General features: G+C 37.4%; 1 protein-coding gene across 1 annotated transcript in view; it reads right to left on the bottom strand.

Moving 5' to 3' along the window:
* The window catches only part of nsrp1 (nuclear speckle splicing regulatory protein 1), a 45,908-nt gene that overhangs the window by 7,898 nt on the left and 19,961 nt on the right, over positions 1-18,049 (bottom strand). The window contains exons 3-5 of the mRNA XM_060848088.1: positions 7,019-7,075; positions 4,162-4,290; positions 176-383 (exon numbers count right to left, since the gene is read on the bottom strand). Of these exons, the coding sequence (XP_060704071.1) occupies positions 176-383; positions 4,162-4,290; positions 7,019-7,075 (394 nt within the window). The remainder of the gene's footprint in view (positions 1-175; positions 384-4,161; positions 4,291-7,018; positions 7,076-18,049) is intronic.

Below are 18,049 nucleotides of genomic sequence, written 5' to 3'. Positions count from 1 at the left end.
AGTCAGAATCTACTATCTGAAAAGAATATTTTAAGATGATTACCCCTTTTCAAAACAAATGCAATCTTGAGCATACTTTGAAAACTGGTTATATCCCGTTGTTTGAAATACCTGGATTATAAAAGCTGGGAACAGTGTTTTTGAGCACTCTTTGTGTACAGATATTATAGCTCACCCTCTCTTTCTGCCTCTCTGCGTTCTTGTTCCTTCTCCTCTGCTTGCTCCTGGAGTTTCTTTTTGTACGCAGAAGTGACAAATGCATCTTTGTCCATATACTTCTCTCCTTCAGCCTCTCTTTCCTTTTGGATTTTTCGTTCCATCCTTCTGTCTTGTTCTTTTTTGCGCTCTCCTACAGCTTTTAGTAAGCTCTCAATGTACTTGGGCTTTAAAGATAATGTGGGGGATAGAAATTGTAGCTTAGTCTTGAACTAAAATCGGGTTTTAAATTTTACAAATATGAACACAGACCACCAAGAACAGAAATTGATAAAACTTAAATTATTAGTCTGAAGTTAATTTCAATACTGCCACATATTACTCATGAACTATTCCCAGAATACTTAGTGTCTTTGTTATTAGCTGATACTACGATGAAAATGTTATATTATAGGTAGAGATTGCTGCAAAGGAGGAGACCAAAATCCCATCCTGAAGTGAAAAGATGGTCAATTGAGAAACAGGACATAACAATATTATCTGCATTCCATAATGGACATTCTTAACGAAAGGATGGTATTGAAGGCATAGTTTTGTGACATATGAGCTATTATTTTTCAAATTTGGTTTAGCCTCCCAATTATACTGTTTATATAAACGGCAGTAACGGTTTGCAGTTTGGTCTCGGGGACAAAGTAGGCAATAATTTCCTGAATATTATTAAAAGAAAGACAGCATTGCAGAAATGCTCAAACTTATTATCCAGATGCTTGCCCATTTTCTCACTTCATAATACGAGAGTATAACCTAATAATTTTGAAATGGACCAGCATTGAAATTACATTAAAATCTGGGTCAAATGCTTTAAGTTTAGCTTAAATGGTCAATTGTGCAAAAATAAACATTTATTTTAGTGAAGTAATCTAGACAAAAAGGAAAATAGTTAAACTATCTATAAATAAGCTTCAATTTAAAAACAAATTTCAAGTTTTTTTTTGAAAGAAAACTAAATAATCATTTAGTTATACAGAACTTGAATATTGCTGAAAGACAACTGTCTTGAACTCATCAGGACAATTCACAAAAATTCCCAAGGTTTGCTATTAAATAACATTTATATTGTACAGGAGGAGAATGTGGAAGGCTGGCAAGTGGATTCTGATTTGTAGAGGTACTATTACCATGGAGACTGTACCAGCCTTGCATCAATGCTCAGAAAAAAAAAGTTAGGAAAAAAATCAAATTATAAATAGCAGTAAAACTTTGTACCTCAAGCAAATTACATGCGCAATCACTTTCTCTGAGAAATTTCTAACTATATATGAATATCCAAAACAAAATAATTATTGAGCAATATTAATTTCACAGAGCATTTTATTACTATTTATCAATTCTTCCTAATATATTTCATGCTTAAAGCACCTCAATAACCAAAGTTTAAATGGCCTTTCAGTCTATTTTTCACCAATTAAAGACATTAGCAAAATGAGTCGGTTAACTTCATTAACAGATGGATTAATTTATCTTTTTTTAAAAAAGAGTCATCTCCCTGGCAGCATAATACTTATAATTGCACAGCAGGTTATGGGATTTTTCACACATATGTTTAATATATATCAAGCTTCCTCTGCCAAGGATCAAACATTAAATAACAGAAAACAGTGGAAGTACTCAGCATGTCAGACAATACTTGTGAAGAGAGAACCAGACTTCATGTTTCAGGCTGATTACTGGATATAATGTAGCCCCATAGTGAGAAACATGGCGGCTGAGTGCACTTAATAACCAGAGGGACCCCAATGCACTTATAGTGGCAGTGAAACATAACTGATTTGGTGGGAGCATGACAACGGCTGATGTGACATTCCTCGCTACTACTGCTGAAATATTAGGCTTATTGATAAGTCAACTGATCCTGAGCGCACTGCAGTTCAGTGAGTACTGATTCATAGATTCCTGAACCCTTCGAAAACCATTCAGCAAGCCCTACTGATTGCCAGTGGCTTCTGGGGATGGGGACCAGAATTATTAGGCAATCTGGCTTGATTGAGGGCCCGAGTTTGACCTGAGTGTTGACAACTGTGCTGCCCCCTCAAATCTGTTCCTTCCCCTCATGTAATCCCATCCCACCTCAGATATCTTTAACTTAAAATCGCACGATGATCCTGGGTAACTGGCAGGTACAATGTTGTTGGCTGCCACTGCTGGAATTAGCACGAGGAATTACTGGTCTCTTAACGACTGGCAACTCTCCGTGACAAGACCTCCAATGTCATGGACCTCAATCATGCAAAAGACCATACCATGGCCAGGAAAGTCACACAATTCTGTCAAGCCTTCCCAATCAGGTACCTGACCAACAGACGACAGCCATGTCAACCTGACAGAATTCTGAACATTAAACCTGTTCCCTCTCCACAGGAAGTGCCATTTGGACAGTTGTGTCTGTATTCTTTCCTACAAATATTTTGCATCTAAACATTGTACATGTTTCCCCTTTGTTGCACATTACTTGAATTCAATGCCCTCATGGACATCTAAACAGAACCTGTCTCAACAGGAACCTATGGTGTAATAGCAACATCACCGGACTAGTGATCAAGAACACCAGGCTAATGTTCAGGAGACATGGGCTTGAATGGGTTCGAATCCCACCATGACAGATTGTTATTAAATGCAAATTTCACAATCTGGAATAAAAAGCTAGCCAATGGTAACTACACAACCACTACTAATTGTTGTAAGCCTCCACCTGGTTCACCAATGTTCTTACCTAGTCTAGCCTACATGTGATTTCAGATCCATTGCAATGTGGTTATAGAGTCATAGAGATGTACAGCATGGAAACAGACCCTTCGGTCCAAGGTGATGGGCAGAGATGTCCACATCTCATAAACAAATTTAGAGAAAAGGATTCCAGTCAGGACACTCCAGACTGCGTGAAACAAAATATTTTGCACATTAAATTTGCTACATCCGAATATTTTTTGATTTAACTTAAGGTTTTCAGGTGTCCACTCATTTTATTACTAAGGAACTCCTCGATTTTCAGCGGGATGTTACTCATGCCCTCCTACACATTAACAACACAGACGTGCAATGAGTGGAGAGTTTCAATCTCCTGGGAGTGATCATTCACAACAAGCTTTCTTGGATTTTTCATGTGGACATACTAGTTATAACGGCCCAATAACGTCCCTTCTTCCTCAGACAGCTGAGGAAATTTGGCATGACAGTGAATACCCTTGCTAATTTTTATAGGCGCGCCATCGAGAGCATTCTGTCTGGATGCATCATTACCTGGTATGGCAACTGTACCATTCAAGATCAGAGATGGTTACAGAGAATGGTGAACTCGACACAGACAATCACAAAGACCAACTTCCCATCTAGAGAATCCATCTGTCAAGCCCGCTGTCAAGGAAAGGCTGTTAGCATTCTTAAAGATCCATCCGACCCTGGGAGGGATCTTTAAGAATGTTTTTCTACAACCTCTACCATCGGCGAGAAGGTACAGAAGCCAGAATACATGCACCAGCCAGTTTCGTAACAGTTTCTACCCTATGTTGTTAGAATACTGAATGGTCTCACAAACTCTTAAAATTCGCCTGTACCTGTGTTTTTGTTTTTGCTGCTGTTTACCTATTATTTACTATCTATAATACTTAACTCTGTGACCTGCCTGTATTGCTCACAAGACAAAGCTTTTCACTGTACCTCAGTACACATGACAATAAATTCAATTCAATTCAACATTTATAAGATCAGAAAGACAAAACAACAGTACATAAAACTGCATTCTAGTTTACTGTACCACATAATGGGTTGTTCACAGCAGTATGTCAGACAACTAATGACGTGCTTCACTAACAGCTCTCTTACAACCTTGGTATGGAAAGTTTAAGGAAGAAGATTGGGGCATTGAAAGTGTGTTGGAATTTCTTTTTAAGAACAGGGAAGCTCAGCTGTATTAAAAAAAAGTTAATTTCATACATCAAAATCTACCTTTTTATTGGCACCAGACAACAACTTTGTGCTGCTTTCCAGCTTCTTCTGTTGAAGGTCATCATAAATACTGTCATATTCATAGACTGTGGAATCTTCCTCCAGTGCCTTCTGTATTTCTAACTTAGTCTGTTAAAAAAAAAGTCTATGTTTGGTAGCTAATCATTGAAAAAGACTTTCTTCATAAAACAGGAAACATTAAAACTATACCAGTGCTATACACAGACATAATCCAAAGAAATATTAATATGTTCAAAAAGAAGAGGGAGGTGGATAGGCAAAAAGGTTTAGGCATATCATTTCTAGAATGTGAAGTCTATCCTGCTGCATATCTTTATTTATCAGTTCTTCTAGAAGCAATAATTGCTGGGTTGAGCGCTTTAAAAATGTCTTTGCCAATGCCACACAGCTAGTCAAAAACAGCCAGTAAGGTACTGTAAGAGTAGATGGAGAGAGACCCACTTCCCCAACAGAGGTGTGCTGCTCTTTCCAACCTGGCTTGTTTCTTCTTTCTTTTTTGAAGAAAGGACTTTTAAAAATCTAGTCAGTTTTGGTCATATGATCATCTGATCAATACTTCCACTGTCCACCTGTATGATTTAGAGTTCAAAGTCATTATTACTCAACGGAGTTATTCAAACCTACTCAAGATGAACTGGTTTCACTATACCTCTCTGATCAGTTTTCAGTTTGGAAACACAATGAGGCTGGAAGCCTGGGGATCTTGGGTTTTGGCAGATCCACAGAAAATAAAAAGTGCAAATTCCACAGATGACTTTGTCTCTATATGGCTGTTCAAGGAAGGGCACCTCCCCTACGCCATTTAATTAAGACCTTTTCTGGAGATTTATTTCAAAGGTTTGATGACCCTCAGGAGCTATCTTTACAGTTTGTTCTCTTCGTCCTTTAAAAAATTAGTCAGTGATTTTCTGCCAATGAAAACAAAAGGCAGTTTTTATACAGTATAGCTTGATCACATTGTAAACCAATAGTCTATTCCGAGGCTTCATTAGGATCACTTGGTAACATTAAAAAGTATCTTACAATCATAGCAAACTTCCATCTTTTAATCACCATCACCACTAATTTGCCTCATGTAAATGACAACATTTCAGAAAGTAAGTTTTGGTAACTTGGAGCTGTGAAAAACGCTATAAAAATGCAACTTCAAGAAGTTGTGCATTTGAAAGGGACTGTTCACCAAAATAATCAATTAGGTGCAAATAATTTTGAGATGTTTTATGTTACTTAAATAATTCCCTTCCTTGTTTAGCACTGAAATGGCTACTTGGACTGTCTTATCCATGCAGTTTCCTAGGAAATTATTTTTACTGAATCAAAACTGCACAACCAAAACTACATACTTAGCCAGTTTTGAGAAGATTTGTAGCTCAGGTTGACGTTTTGGATGTAGGTTTGCTCGCTGAGCTTGAAGGTTCATTTCCAGATATTTTGTCATCCTACTAGGTAATGTCTTCAGTGGGCCTCAGGCGAAGCACTGCTAAAAAATTCCTGCTTTCGATTTATAGAAAAAAACTCGAACATATAAATAGAAAGCAAGAATTTTTCAGCAATGCTTCGCCCGAGGCCCACTGAAGATGATACCCAGTAGGGTGATGAAATGTCTGGGAATGAACCTTCAAGCTCAGCGAGCAAACCTACATCCAAAACCTCAACCTGAGCTACAAATCTTCTCAAAACTGACTAAGTATGTAGTTTTGGTTGTGCAGTTTTGATTCAGTAAAAATAGCAAACCTACATACTTTTTAAAACAGATGACCACAATACACATGCACTGATCATTCAATTGCTATGACAGGATGAATTACTGTACGATTTCAGTTGAAATTTCAGATTCAATTGTAATTAGATGTTCTCTCTGGATTAAGTACTTTAGGAAACTAACTTTTCTCAATGAGCACAATAAAGATTAGCCTTCTCTGGACAAAGGCACATCAAAATTGTATTTGTAAATCTCGTTGAAATTGAATGGCAAAGAGAAATACAGAGAGGCATGTTCTCACAAATCCATATTTGGTCACGTAAATACAAATCCAGTATTTAACCACAAATAGTCCAAATTGAAAGCATTTGGCATTAGACAGTATAACTGTGCAATGTAATTAATCAAATAAGCTGAACCCAAAGACCTTATTGTGATTCATCTTAGTTCTTCAACAAGACATTTCAAGTTTCCCATCTAAATATTAGACTATTCATTCAAAACAAATTGTTTGGTACTGAATTACCAGCATCTTTTAACTAGAACATATGCTGACGAGTTGAAAGTAGCATACATATCAGAGAGAAAGTGAAAAATATGAAAATCGGTCAATAGCAGTTCAAATTAATAAAAAAGGGTAGTGCAACTTGATGTGCATATGGTCATTAGAGAGTTTAACATGCACTCAATCTAATGGATATCTTGGTCATTCACAACAATGTTTTATAGCCACTTGAGATGAACCACTATTATGGCCACAGTAGCTTTAGATTTTACCAAGATGCGACACGTTTGCAATATACAGATTTCATACTATAACATCACATTTTAATATAATTTCATTACAACTGAATTTTTTTCTTTGTTATTCCAGACCCTTTCCCTTCCCTATTATGTCTCCTTGGTTGAGGGAACTGGCATATGCAAATTATTGTAATTACATATGAAACGTACAAACTCATCTTCTGTACAGTATTTGAATGTCAATCACGATGTTACACCAGTCGCATTGAGGCTTTACCACCTGTGGCATTTGCTAAAATCATTAGTATTTGTCACAGTTAGATTCATTTAAAATGAATACTTTTTTCAATAGGTTAAAAATAATAGTTTAATGTTTGTACAGAAACATACCTGCTTCATCATTGTTTTCTTCAGTGACTCCTTTTGAAGGGTTTCATTGACTGAAGTCTGCAAGCATAAAATGAAAAATGTGCTGAACAACACCTGAATGTAATCTTAGCTACATGGGATAATTTATTTTAAGTTTAAAGATAAATAACACATACTATATTTTTTATATGGAGATTAATTAATCCAATGGAGAGATATAAATGTTCAAATTTAACTTAAATTGGGTCAAAGACTTAAACAACAGTCACTGCAGTTAGAAATAGGAATCTAGACATTGCCCTATATGATATTAGCTATTATATCATCTGTTTAAAATAATTCAAATAGATTAAAGAATTAAAAATATTAATTTCTCACAAATGTATTAAGTATTTCTACACTAAAATTTCATTTTACTTAGGCTATAATGTGACTTTCTCAATTTTAAACATGGCATCAAGTCAATATTGTGAAGATGATTTACTTCTTCATCTAAATACACACTTCAACGAAATTAATATTTTTCAAGGAAGATGCATGGTCTATACTTTCTCAAAATTGATTCAATATTGATTTTTTTTCTCAGGAAGAAATACAGCTAAACCTTCATAACATAAAACAAGCATTAAGGTGGCACCCTTTCCATGACACATGCCACCACACATCACAATTTGAAAGAACAGGCAAACAAATTATGCAAATAATAAAGGAGCAACTTGAGTTACACATCAGCAGAATTACAAATCCCATTTTATTCAGCATGGTCCATCAGGATCTAGGTTATCCCAAATCACACAGAAGATAGGGACATATTTCAAGTCCTTAGCTATATTGTTGAGTTCTAAACTGCAGCTAGACAAGAGTAGCTTGAAGTTATTCACCCTCACATTCAAGAAATGCCAAATTGCTGCATAATTTCTACTCAGAATGCAACCAAAAGTCAGAATTCAGTGAAGTTGAGTTGACCTGAATTTTTACTGTGGGGTGGGACAGGTCAACAATATCAAATTCACAGAATTACCTACTCTTACTTTATTTCCCAACAATATGAATAATCACAGGTTTGAACATCTGGTAAAAAGTTTCAAATTCCACTTGGATTCTAAATAGTAATCAAAGGTTTGGAGAATAAATTTACCAAATACATTTGATTCTCACTCTGATTTTTCGGACTTTACCTAACTGGACTTCTTAAAATAAAACTTTTTCACAGGAAGTGGATGAAGCAGGTGGGAATAGCATTTATCATCCACCCCCAATTGCCCCACAAAAGGTGGTGGTAAGCTGCATTCTTGAACTGCAGTTGGATACGTTAACAGTGCTAGAAAGAAAAAGTTCCAGAATTTTGACCAAGCAACAGTTCTATATTAGAATGCGTATAGATATCTATGGTTTGGAGCAGAACTTGCAGGTGGTGATGTTACATATACCTGTTGGTCTTGGAAGATACTGTCAAACAATTCTTGGTGATTTGCTGGATTAATAGTTAGCTCTGGTCGTTTCTATATTTCACATGATTGACTCATTTTTAAGAGGTTAAAAAAATTTCATTTACTGTCTTTGAAGAAAGTTGTTTCCAAAAGAAAAATCAAATGCTCTAATTTCTGAGGGGGCAAATCTTAAAATCCAGGGAGTTTTAAAGTAGGCTGAAAAATTGACATTGATCAGAGCAAAATTTCAATGAGTGCTTTATAAAATGTGAAAGAACTTTCCTAAACCAGGAAAGTTATCACAACTTCAATGTGCTTCTTGCATGCACTCTGCAATGGTCATTTCAGCAAAGTAAGTCATTTCATTAATAAAACCCTTCACTGGCTTACACTAAACATTATAGTGTTTTACACATCCCAGGGACTAAGCACTCAATCATACGGCAAGTTCAGTATCCACATGCGGGAGACATATACAGGGTGTCTATAAACTAAACTCAACTTTAAGCACAATGAACCAAAGTGCTACTTAACCATATGTTTACACTTCAATCATAATCGACCAGACAATGGTAAGATGCCAACAGTTTTAAGTCATTCTTGGAAGCCATTTCTGAATAGGTTTCCCACTGGCTGAGTATCCTCATTCAGTGTACAATTGAACAAACAGATTAACCGGGTGACTCAAACTGTTACCTATGGACCTTTACCGCATCCTCCCTTACCACCCCCAAGAAACCTCACTGTGTTTAGTAAAGGAAGGAAAAGAAGAAAATTGTCACAAAAGTTTCCCAAAAGGATAAAAGCTGTTAGTTAACTGCATTCCTTTTTCCTAGCATTCTGTCTCAATTAGCTGGCCATGTCACCCCAAAGCTGTGATAAAAATGAAATAAATAATAATGGTTTATGTATGAATTCTGTCTTGTTAGTCACAACAGAACATGGGATTAAAACAGTTTGCCAATAATTATTTCTGCAGACACCCAAAGAATACAGATATTAGATCAGGCCCAATCTAACATGTTATTCATAATGCTTAGAATCATATCAATGAAACTAACCATTCAATCTAAAAAACAGCATTATGTTCGGGGTGGGGGGTGGTGTTTAATGATCATAATTGACTTGTATCCATGCAGACAAATACCATTTCATCTCCCACAAATGGCAACCTCATTTAGTGATGACATATGTTTTTTAATGTATATTTGTTCAATCAATATACTGCAGTACGTCATCAGAGTCATCTGAGATACAAAGTTAGAGAACTCATGTAGTTGAAAGCCATGCAAGACTGAATACATTATATGTCTAGGGTAGTTTCATGTTTGGACTTAGTGGGAGAGTTTGCTTTTACAGCTTTCAATCCTGGGTCAAAAAACTCAAAGCCTACTCTAATTCTACAGATTATGTTCAATAAATTTCTGCATCTGTTCTGGCATAAAATCTAACAGTTTACAGTCATCTTTAAATTTAAATTACAAATACTTAGGACAAAGAGATTGCGCATAGCTAAAATTATAATTTAGTACAATTGAAGTGCAGTGATGAGTTTTCAGTGTACATATGCATTGTCTTAGAAGATAAACTGTTTCTCGCTGTCCTGAAATGCCCACAAGTCATGAGACACTCATATCCCAAGGCCAACCAGGACCTGTGCTGGCCCTGAAACTGTGACAAGCAGTGGAGAATTATTTTGGGTCAAACTATCAACTGAACTCATTCCTCATTAACTATCTTAAAACCCCCCGCGTCAGCGCCACCGCCCCACCGCCCCCCCCTCCCCACACCCCACCGTTTTAAAACAAATGATTAACATTCTATTAAATTTCAGTCATCCACAAAAGTAGGCACCAATGTTCCCCAGCAAAAATAATATTTGTATTAAAAATGGAAATTGTACAAAGCAGCATACTGCAGAAATTAACAAAGAAATTAATGAATAGTGTGATTAAAGTTAAATCCCAGAGTAAAGTCTACAATTTACTTTGCTCTTTTAAAAGAGTCAACCAAATAAACAAAACTACAAATTCAACCACATCAGCAGTTTACTAGAAGCATTTCCCAAGCCCATTGACTGATACAAATTTCCTGTTTTGCTAGATACCTGAGAGATATAATCAAACCTTTATTAAATGGAGTGCTTCAAAGCATACGTAATCCTAGTTCTTTTTAATATTGTGATAATAATACACAACATTTCACTTCACTCCTCTAACAAAGTATTAATATTTTTACAGAGGTTTAAACAAGAACACAAGATAGCAAAGAACCAGAAGTTGGTTCACACAATGACCTCTTTCCAAAAAAAAAGTCCTTCAAGTATTCAAATGACTAAAGATATTTATGGAGTCGGATAACTGTTTAAATAAAGACGACAGTCAGTTCCATAGATTATAAATATAGTAAAATACACATTGTGGAAATAATTAATGCATAAGCAGTAAACAGAGTACAACTTTTTAAAGCTGTAGTTTGTGGTATTGGATTGTTGAAGTACGATCAATTATTGCTGGTTCAGGTTTCAATTAAAATGCTCTGGTGTTCAGGAGAAAAAGAGTGCGCAAAAAAGATGCACAATAGAAAAATCTGTATTTAACAAATTTTTCACAGCACAATAAATCAGAAAAACAAGGCTCACATAATAGGATTATTTTTGCAAAGATATTTTGGGATTTATAGAGTCATAGAGATGTACAGCACGGAAATAGACCCTTCAGTCCAACTCATCCATGCTGACCACATATCCTAAATTAATCTAGCCCCATCTGCCAGTGCTTGGCCCATATCCCTCTAAACCCTTCCTATTCATAAATCCATGCCTGTTAAATGCAGTGATTTTACCAGTCTCCACAATTTTCTCTGGCAGCTAATTCCATACATGCACCATACTTTGTGTGAAAAAGTTGCCCCTTAGATCTCTTTTATATATCTGCCCTCTCAGCCTAAATCAATTCGCACCCTAGGAAAAAGACCTTGTCTATGTCCCTTATGATTTTATAAACCTCTAAAAGGTAACCCCTCAGCTTTCAATGCCCCAGGGAACACGGTCCCAGCCTGTTCAGCCTCTCCCTATAGCTCAAATCCTCCAACTCTGGCGACATCCTTGTAAATCTTTTCTGAACCCTTTCAAGTTTCACAACATCCTGTTTGATAGGAAGGAGACCAGAATTGCACACAATATTCCAAAAGTGGCCTAACCAATGTCCTGTACAGCCGCAACATGACCTCCCAACCCCTGTACTCAATTATCTGACCAATAAAGGAAAGCATACCAAACGCCTTCTTCACTATCCTATCTACCTGTGACTCCACTTTCAAGGAACTGTGAACCTGCACTCCAAGGTCTCTTTGTTCAGCAACACTCCCCTGGACCTTACTATTAAGTGCTTAAGTCCTGCTCTGATTTGCTTTTCCAAATTGCAGCACCTTATATTTGTCTAAATTAAACTCCTTCTGCCACTCCTCAGCCCTTTGGCTCTCCTGATCAAGAGCCCATCTGATCAAGAGCGCCTTACTGAAGTCCATATAGATCACGTCTACCACTTTGCCCTCATCAACCCTCTTTGTTAGGTCTTCAAAACTCAATCAATTTCGTGAAACATGATTTCGCACACACAAAGCCATTTTGACTATCCCTAATCAGTCCTTGCCTTTTCAAATACACGTAAACCTTGTCCCTTAGAAACTTGCCCACCATCGATGTCAGGCTTACCGGCCTATAGTTCTCAGCAACAAATTGGTTTGATGAACTTATACAGTATGCGAGTTGATAATATTGACACAAGGGTTTAAAAAAAAGTTTGTTTTTCTTATTAAAGTACTATAAACTTTAATCCCATAAATACAAGATTAGGTTGTAACTACTGGTCCCATGTTTCCAGTTGGTGGATGTCATTTACACGCCCTGTAAACCCATTTGTTGTTTCATGCCCCATTACCATTCCCTTTTTGACTTGCTTCATTATCCCATCATCATTTAAATTACTCCTGCTTTCCACGCTATCACGCACCTTCTTTGTTCTTAGCTCTGTGCTTTTATTAACTTTGCCTACATCGACATTTGCATAAAATCTGTTAAATCCAGTTCTGAAGAGAAGTTACACAACTGAAATATCAATTAATGGCTCTCTCGCCCAGATATTGACCCACTTGTTGAATACTTCCAGCATTTCCTGCTTTTATTTCGGATTTCCAGGACCTACAGCATTTTCGCATTTTATATAGAATCTTATTTTATGGTTTTTATCACCAACAAAACTTATAAACTTGGGCTGCTAAAATCATGAAATTCTTCCAATTAATAAGGAAACATTTAAAAGCTGCATGATGTTACGACCATAAATCATGGTACACAAGTCAAACCACTGTATAAGATGACCACATTTGTTTTGGCACATGGAATCAAGCAGTGTTGCGAAAATGTTTAAGTCACACCCATACAGCAGACTACGTAAGGCATAGCAAATGACAAAAAGAAATGAATCTTCCAAAGGGAATAAAGTATGAAGCTGTTGTCAAGTGAAGAGATGAAAGATTTGCTCTCTGATCAAGTAATTGGCATCTGTTTAAAAAAAAAGCAGTGGACGACAGAAGAATGAACACCAAAGGTGCCATCAGAACAGGGATCAGTCTCTAGCCTCCCGTGGTCTCCAATGACCTCTCTCAACAGTTACCAAGAATCTATCCACCTCTGCTGTCAAAATATTCAAAGACTATCCTCCTCCAAAAGGAAGTGGATGCAGAATTGCAAAGACTTTCAACCTTGAGAGAAAAAAAAGAAACTCTCTTTCTCTCAGCCTTAAATGGGTGACCCTTCTTTTTTTCAATTCATTCACAGGATGTGGGCAGCACTGGTTGGGCCAGCATTATTGCCTATTCCCACATTCTCTCAAGGAGATGGTGGTAAACTGCTTTCTTGAGCTGATGTAGGTAAACCCAAAATGCTGTTAGGGAGAGTTCCAGGATTTTGATAAAACAATGTTAAAGGAACAGCAGCACAATTCCAAATCAGGATGGTGAGTGGATTGGAATAGTACTTGCAGATGGTGCTGTTACCATTCATCTGCTGTCCTTGTCCTTCTTTGTAGTGTTGGCTGTTGGTTTGGAAGGTGCCATCTAAGAAGCCTTGGTGAATTTCTGCAGTGCATCTTGTAGATATTACACTATTGTTGCTACTGTAAATCAGTGGTGGAGGAATTGAATGTTTATAGATATGGTGCCAATCAAGTAGACTATTTTTCCCTTGGATAAGATTGTTATTGGCACTGCTTCCACCCAGACAATTGGGGAGTGTTCCATCACATTCCTGATTTGGGCCTTGTAGATGGTAGACAGATTTTGCGGAGTTACTTGCTACAAGATTTCAAGCCTCTGATCTGATTTTATGGTCACAGTATTTATATGGCTAGTTCAGCTATTCAGCTCAGTTTATGGTTAATAGTAACCCCCAGGATGTTAATAATGGAGGACATTTGGTGATGGCAATGCCATTGAGTGTCAAGGGGGAACGGTTAGATTCTCTCTTAGCCATTGGAGATGGCCACTGACTGACAGTATTACTTGTCACTTGTCAGTCCAAGTCTTGATACTGTCCAGATCTTGTTGCATCTGGCAACGAACTGCTTCAGCATCTCAGCAATCACAAATAGCACTGAACAGCAAGCAGCCCTTTCCAACACTTTACTGACGATTGAGAGTTAACCAATGGGGTGGTAACTGGACAGGTTGGATTTGCCATGTTTTTGCATACAAAACTAGGCAATTTTTCATGTTATGGTCTAGATTTTCCAGTTGTAGCTGTACTGGAACAGCTTGGCTGGTAACACAGTATGTGCTGGAGCACAAGTCTTCAGTATTACAGCCAGATGTTGTCAGGGCCCAAAGCCTTTTTAATATCCAGTGCCTTCAGCCATTTCTCAATATCGTGTGGCATGAGTGAACAGAATTGGCTGAAGAATGGCATCTGTGATGGTGGGGAGCTTTGGAGGAGACTGAGATGAAACATCCACTCGAACTTCTGGCTGAAGATTGCTGCAAATGCTTCAGCCTTATCTTTACAAAGATATATGGAGCCTACTCCTCTAGTGCATTGTATAATTGCCCATCTCCATTCATGAATAGATGTAGGAGGACTCCAGAGCTTAAATCTGATCTGTGGCTTGTGGGATCACTTAGCCCTGTCTATCACTTGCTGCTTATGCTGCTTGGCATGCAAGCAGATCAGTACTGTGGTTTCCCTAAGTTGACTCCTCATTTTGAGATATGCCTGGTCCTGTTCCTGACATGCCCACCTCCCCTGCACTCCTCACTAAACCTGGGTTGATTCCCTGTAAAGTGGAGAATATGCAGGCCATTAAGTTGCAGATTATATTGCGTTTTGCTGCTGAAGCCCCAAAGTGCTTCATGCATGACCAGTCTGGAATTGCAAGGCCTATCTCATTTAACATGGTGAATGTGTCACATATGTTGTTGAGAAGATCCAACATAAGCTGTGAGTTGTCACTCTTGTCTAGTGTGTCAGGACAGAATTTTTCACAGGAGTACAGGCATTGATGTTTCCTCACCAGGGACAGGAGAGATTACCTTCTCATGGCACCTTTAGGAAAAAAGGCTGAATTTATGAATGACTCGAAAGATCTGGTGCAGCACTGAAGATTTTTTAACATTCAACAATTGAACGAATGAAGATCCAAGTTACCATGTCCTCTGCCTATATTGGGCAAAAACTCAAATAACATGAGACAATCAAACAGAAGGTTTCTCACAGCATCATGTCCTTGTTGCTGGTAAGTCAGGTTCAGATCTGACTCTAGTTACACTGTTAAAGTGCAATGTAACCCCAGAACCAGTTTACCTTTGTTGAAAAGTGCACAACTGTGTCTTTCATGTTATAGCACGAGGTATGGTCTCAAGAGATCATTTCTTAAAAGGTTCAGGAAGAAAACATGTTACTGGGATGGACTTGAACAGTTTAAACTAATTTAGAAAGTTTGCATATGTTAAACAAGACAATCAAACTGCACATGATACTAAGCTACAGATGGATAATAAATTTAAGAATTCCTGCAACTGTAACCATTTAAATCAAATCCTTTGGTCTATGGTGTAATGCAGAGTATTCTCCTGCCTCCCAGGCACAATACAAATTGTGTCCTTGAATGTTTAAAATCTGGTGTTCAAATTTTAAACTAAATCTACTTTATCTTGTCTCCTTTCATTTCCTTCCACCACAGGTAAGTATAATGCCATAATACCGAGCATAAACAAGCGCACGGGAAAGTTTATGCAGAACATTCAGAACTAGGTTCAAATATCAAAACTGACAAGCAGCTTCATACCTCACAGGAAATGAAATTCCCTACCTACTATGATTTTACTTATCTATATCATTCACAAATTACTAAAGTAATGAAATTATTTTTGTCAAAGAAACACACTTCTTATCTCCTCAAGATACAATCAAACCAAAGACAATGTTTTATTGCTTTTTCAGGGCACTCTGAGCCACATCAAGCATTGTTGCAATAACAAAAAAGGATTCATTTTTATTTAATGTGTTTACACATTTTACCTGCTTGTTCAAATTGCTACAAGAATGTTTTTCCAATAAAGACAAGCTTCTAATAGAACTCTGCTCAATTGAAAAACAAACTTTTTTTTAAAATGAGAAAAAGGAACAATATCAAATACTTTGTTGGCTTATTTAAAATTATTGCTTCTAGGCACCTACTTGGAGCATGAAAAAGGGCTTAAGAATAAAGTATTAAGTGCTGTCCTCTTGCTCCAGGAACCCTAGTTGTCTACATTCTTAGTTTAGAAAAAGGAATAGATAGGTTATGAAACAGGAAGTATAAACATCATCGCTATATTGTTAACTCTGTCTAATTTGTAGCTTTACAGAAATCATCTTACTGATTAAAGTGAGCTAACTGAAATCTTGAGAGGTTAAACTAGAATTGGTCACAGCAAAGCAGCACGGTGGTTCAGCGTCAGGGACCTGGGTTTGCTTCCACCCTTGGACGACTGTCTATGTGGAGCTTGCACAGTCTGCATGAGCTTCCCCCCACAAAGGTGTGCAGGTTTGATGGAATGGCCATGCTAAATTGCCAATAGTATCCAGGGGTGTGCAGGCAAGTTGTGTTAGCCTTGGAAAATGCAGGGTTACAGAGACTTGAGGGAGGGCCTGGGTGGGATGCTCTTCAGAGGGTCGGTGTGGACTTGATAGGCTGAATGGCCTGCCTCCACATCATAGGGATTCTATAACATCTATGAAGACATGTTATTTTTTAAATTTAAAAAAATGGAGTAATGCTTTGGGGTGGTGTGGGGAAAGGAGGTCAAAGTGGTCCATGAGGTTATACAATAAGCAATTGGGTCTGGCCAAGAGCCACAGGAAAAGAACATCTCAAAACTGTTTTCACTAGGTTTGGTCTGCCACTGAGCTCAGCAATTGAGTTGCAGGGACGTAAGAAAAAAAAACATGCACCTATATGTCTACAAAATCATACTTCTGCAAGACCAAAATTTTAAATGGGATAAAAGTGGAAGCAAAATATAGTGCAATGAAACAATAAATAAATTGACTAAAATATTATGATGGAGCTTAAAAAATATACTACATACATATTTTCAAAAAGTACTTCAAATACATAGACAGCAGGTCTAGTAGCATCTGTAAAGAGAAAACAGAGCTCCTGGTTGAGTCCACAAACACTGGCAGACCTGCTGAATTTCTATAACACGTTTCTTTTCATCTCAGATCTTCAGAACTAATATTTATATGGCACTTCTAACTTTGTAAAATGCCCTAAGGTGCTGCACAGGAGGGTTAGAGAGCAAAAATCAGACACTGAGCCTCACATAGATATTATGACAGGTAGCCAAAAGCTTGGTCAAAGAGGACAGTCTTAAAAATAACAACTGTGGAGCTGGAAATCTGAAATAAAAAGAGAAATTGCTGCAGGAACTCAGCAGATCTGACAGCATCTTTGCGGCAGCCTTTGTGGGGAGAAAGTAGAGTTCTCCCCACAAATGTTGCCAGATGTGCTGAGGCCTTAAGAAGTGTCTGAATAAAGAAAAAAATGGTAGAGGCAATGAGATTCATAAAGGGAATTCAAAAGCTTTGGACCTGGGCAACTGAAGATAAAGCTTACAAATAAACCTGTTGGACTATAACCTGATGCTGTGATTTTTAACTTTGTCCACCTCAGTCCAACACCGGCTTCTCCACATACATTGGTGGAGCAAGCAAAATCAGAAAACTGGATAAAAAACAGATATTAACAGAGTGAGTATATTTTGAAGATATATAGGAGTGGAGGAGATTACAGAGTGCAGACATGAAGATATTACAAATATTAGAAGTGCATTTTTTAAATGGATACAGCAGTTTTTAAAGATAGCTGGTCACATATTATGTGACTTTGATGAGGCCAGGTCCAAGTGGGCTTGAAACTCCAGCAAAAGCCTACTTACAATATGGACAATCACAGCCACTTGTGAGCAACACAAGTCCTTTTCAGGATGTAAGACTGTCATGTATCACTTGAATTAACTTTCCACTTCACTGTCAGCCATCAAAACTCAACATATTTACTTAAAAGACGTTCAAAAGGGTACC

Source organism: Hemiscyllium ocellatum, chromosome 31 (genome assembly GCF_020745735.1).
Source record: "Hemiscyllium ocellatum isolate sHemOce1 chromosome 31, sHemOce1.pat.X.cur, whole genome shotgun sequence".
NCBI lineage: Eukaryota > Metazoa > Chordata > Chondrichthyes > Orectolobiformes > Hemiscylliidae > Hemiscyllium > Hemiscyllium ocellatum.
Note: the sequence above shows the minus strand (reverse complement) of the source record. Positions and strands in the feature narration are given on the sequence as shown.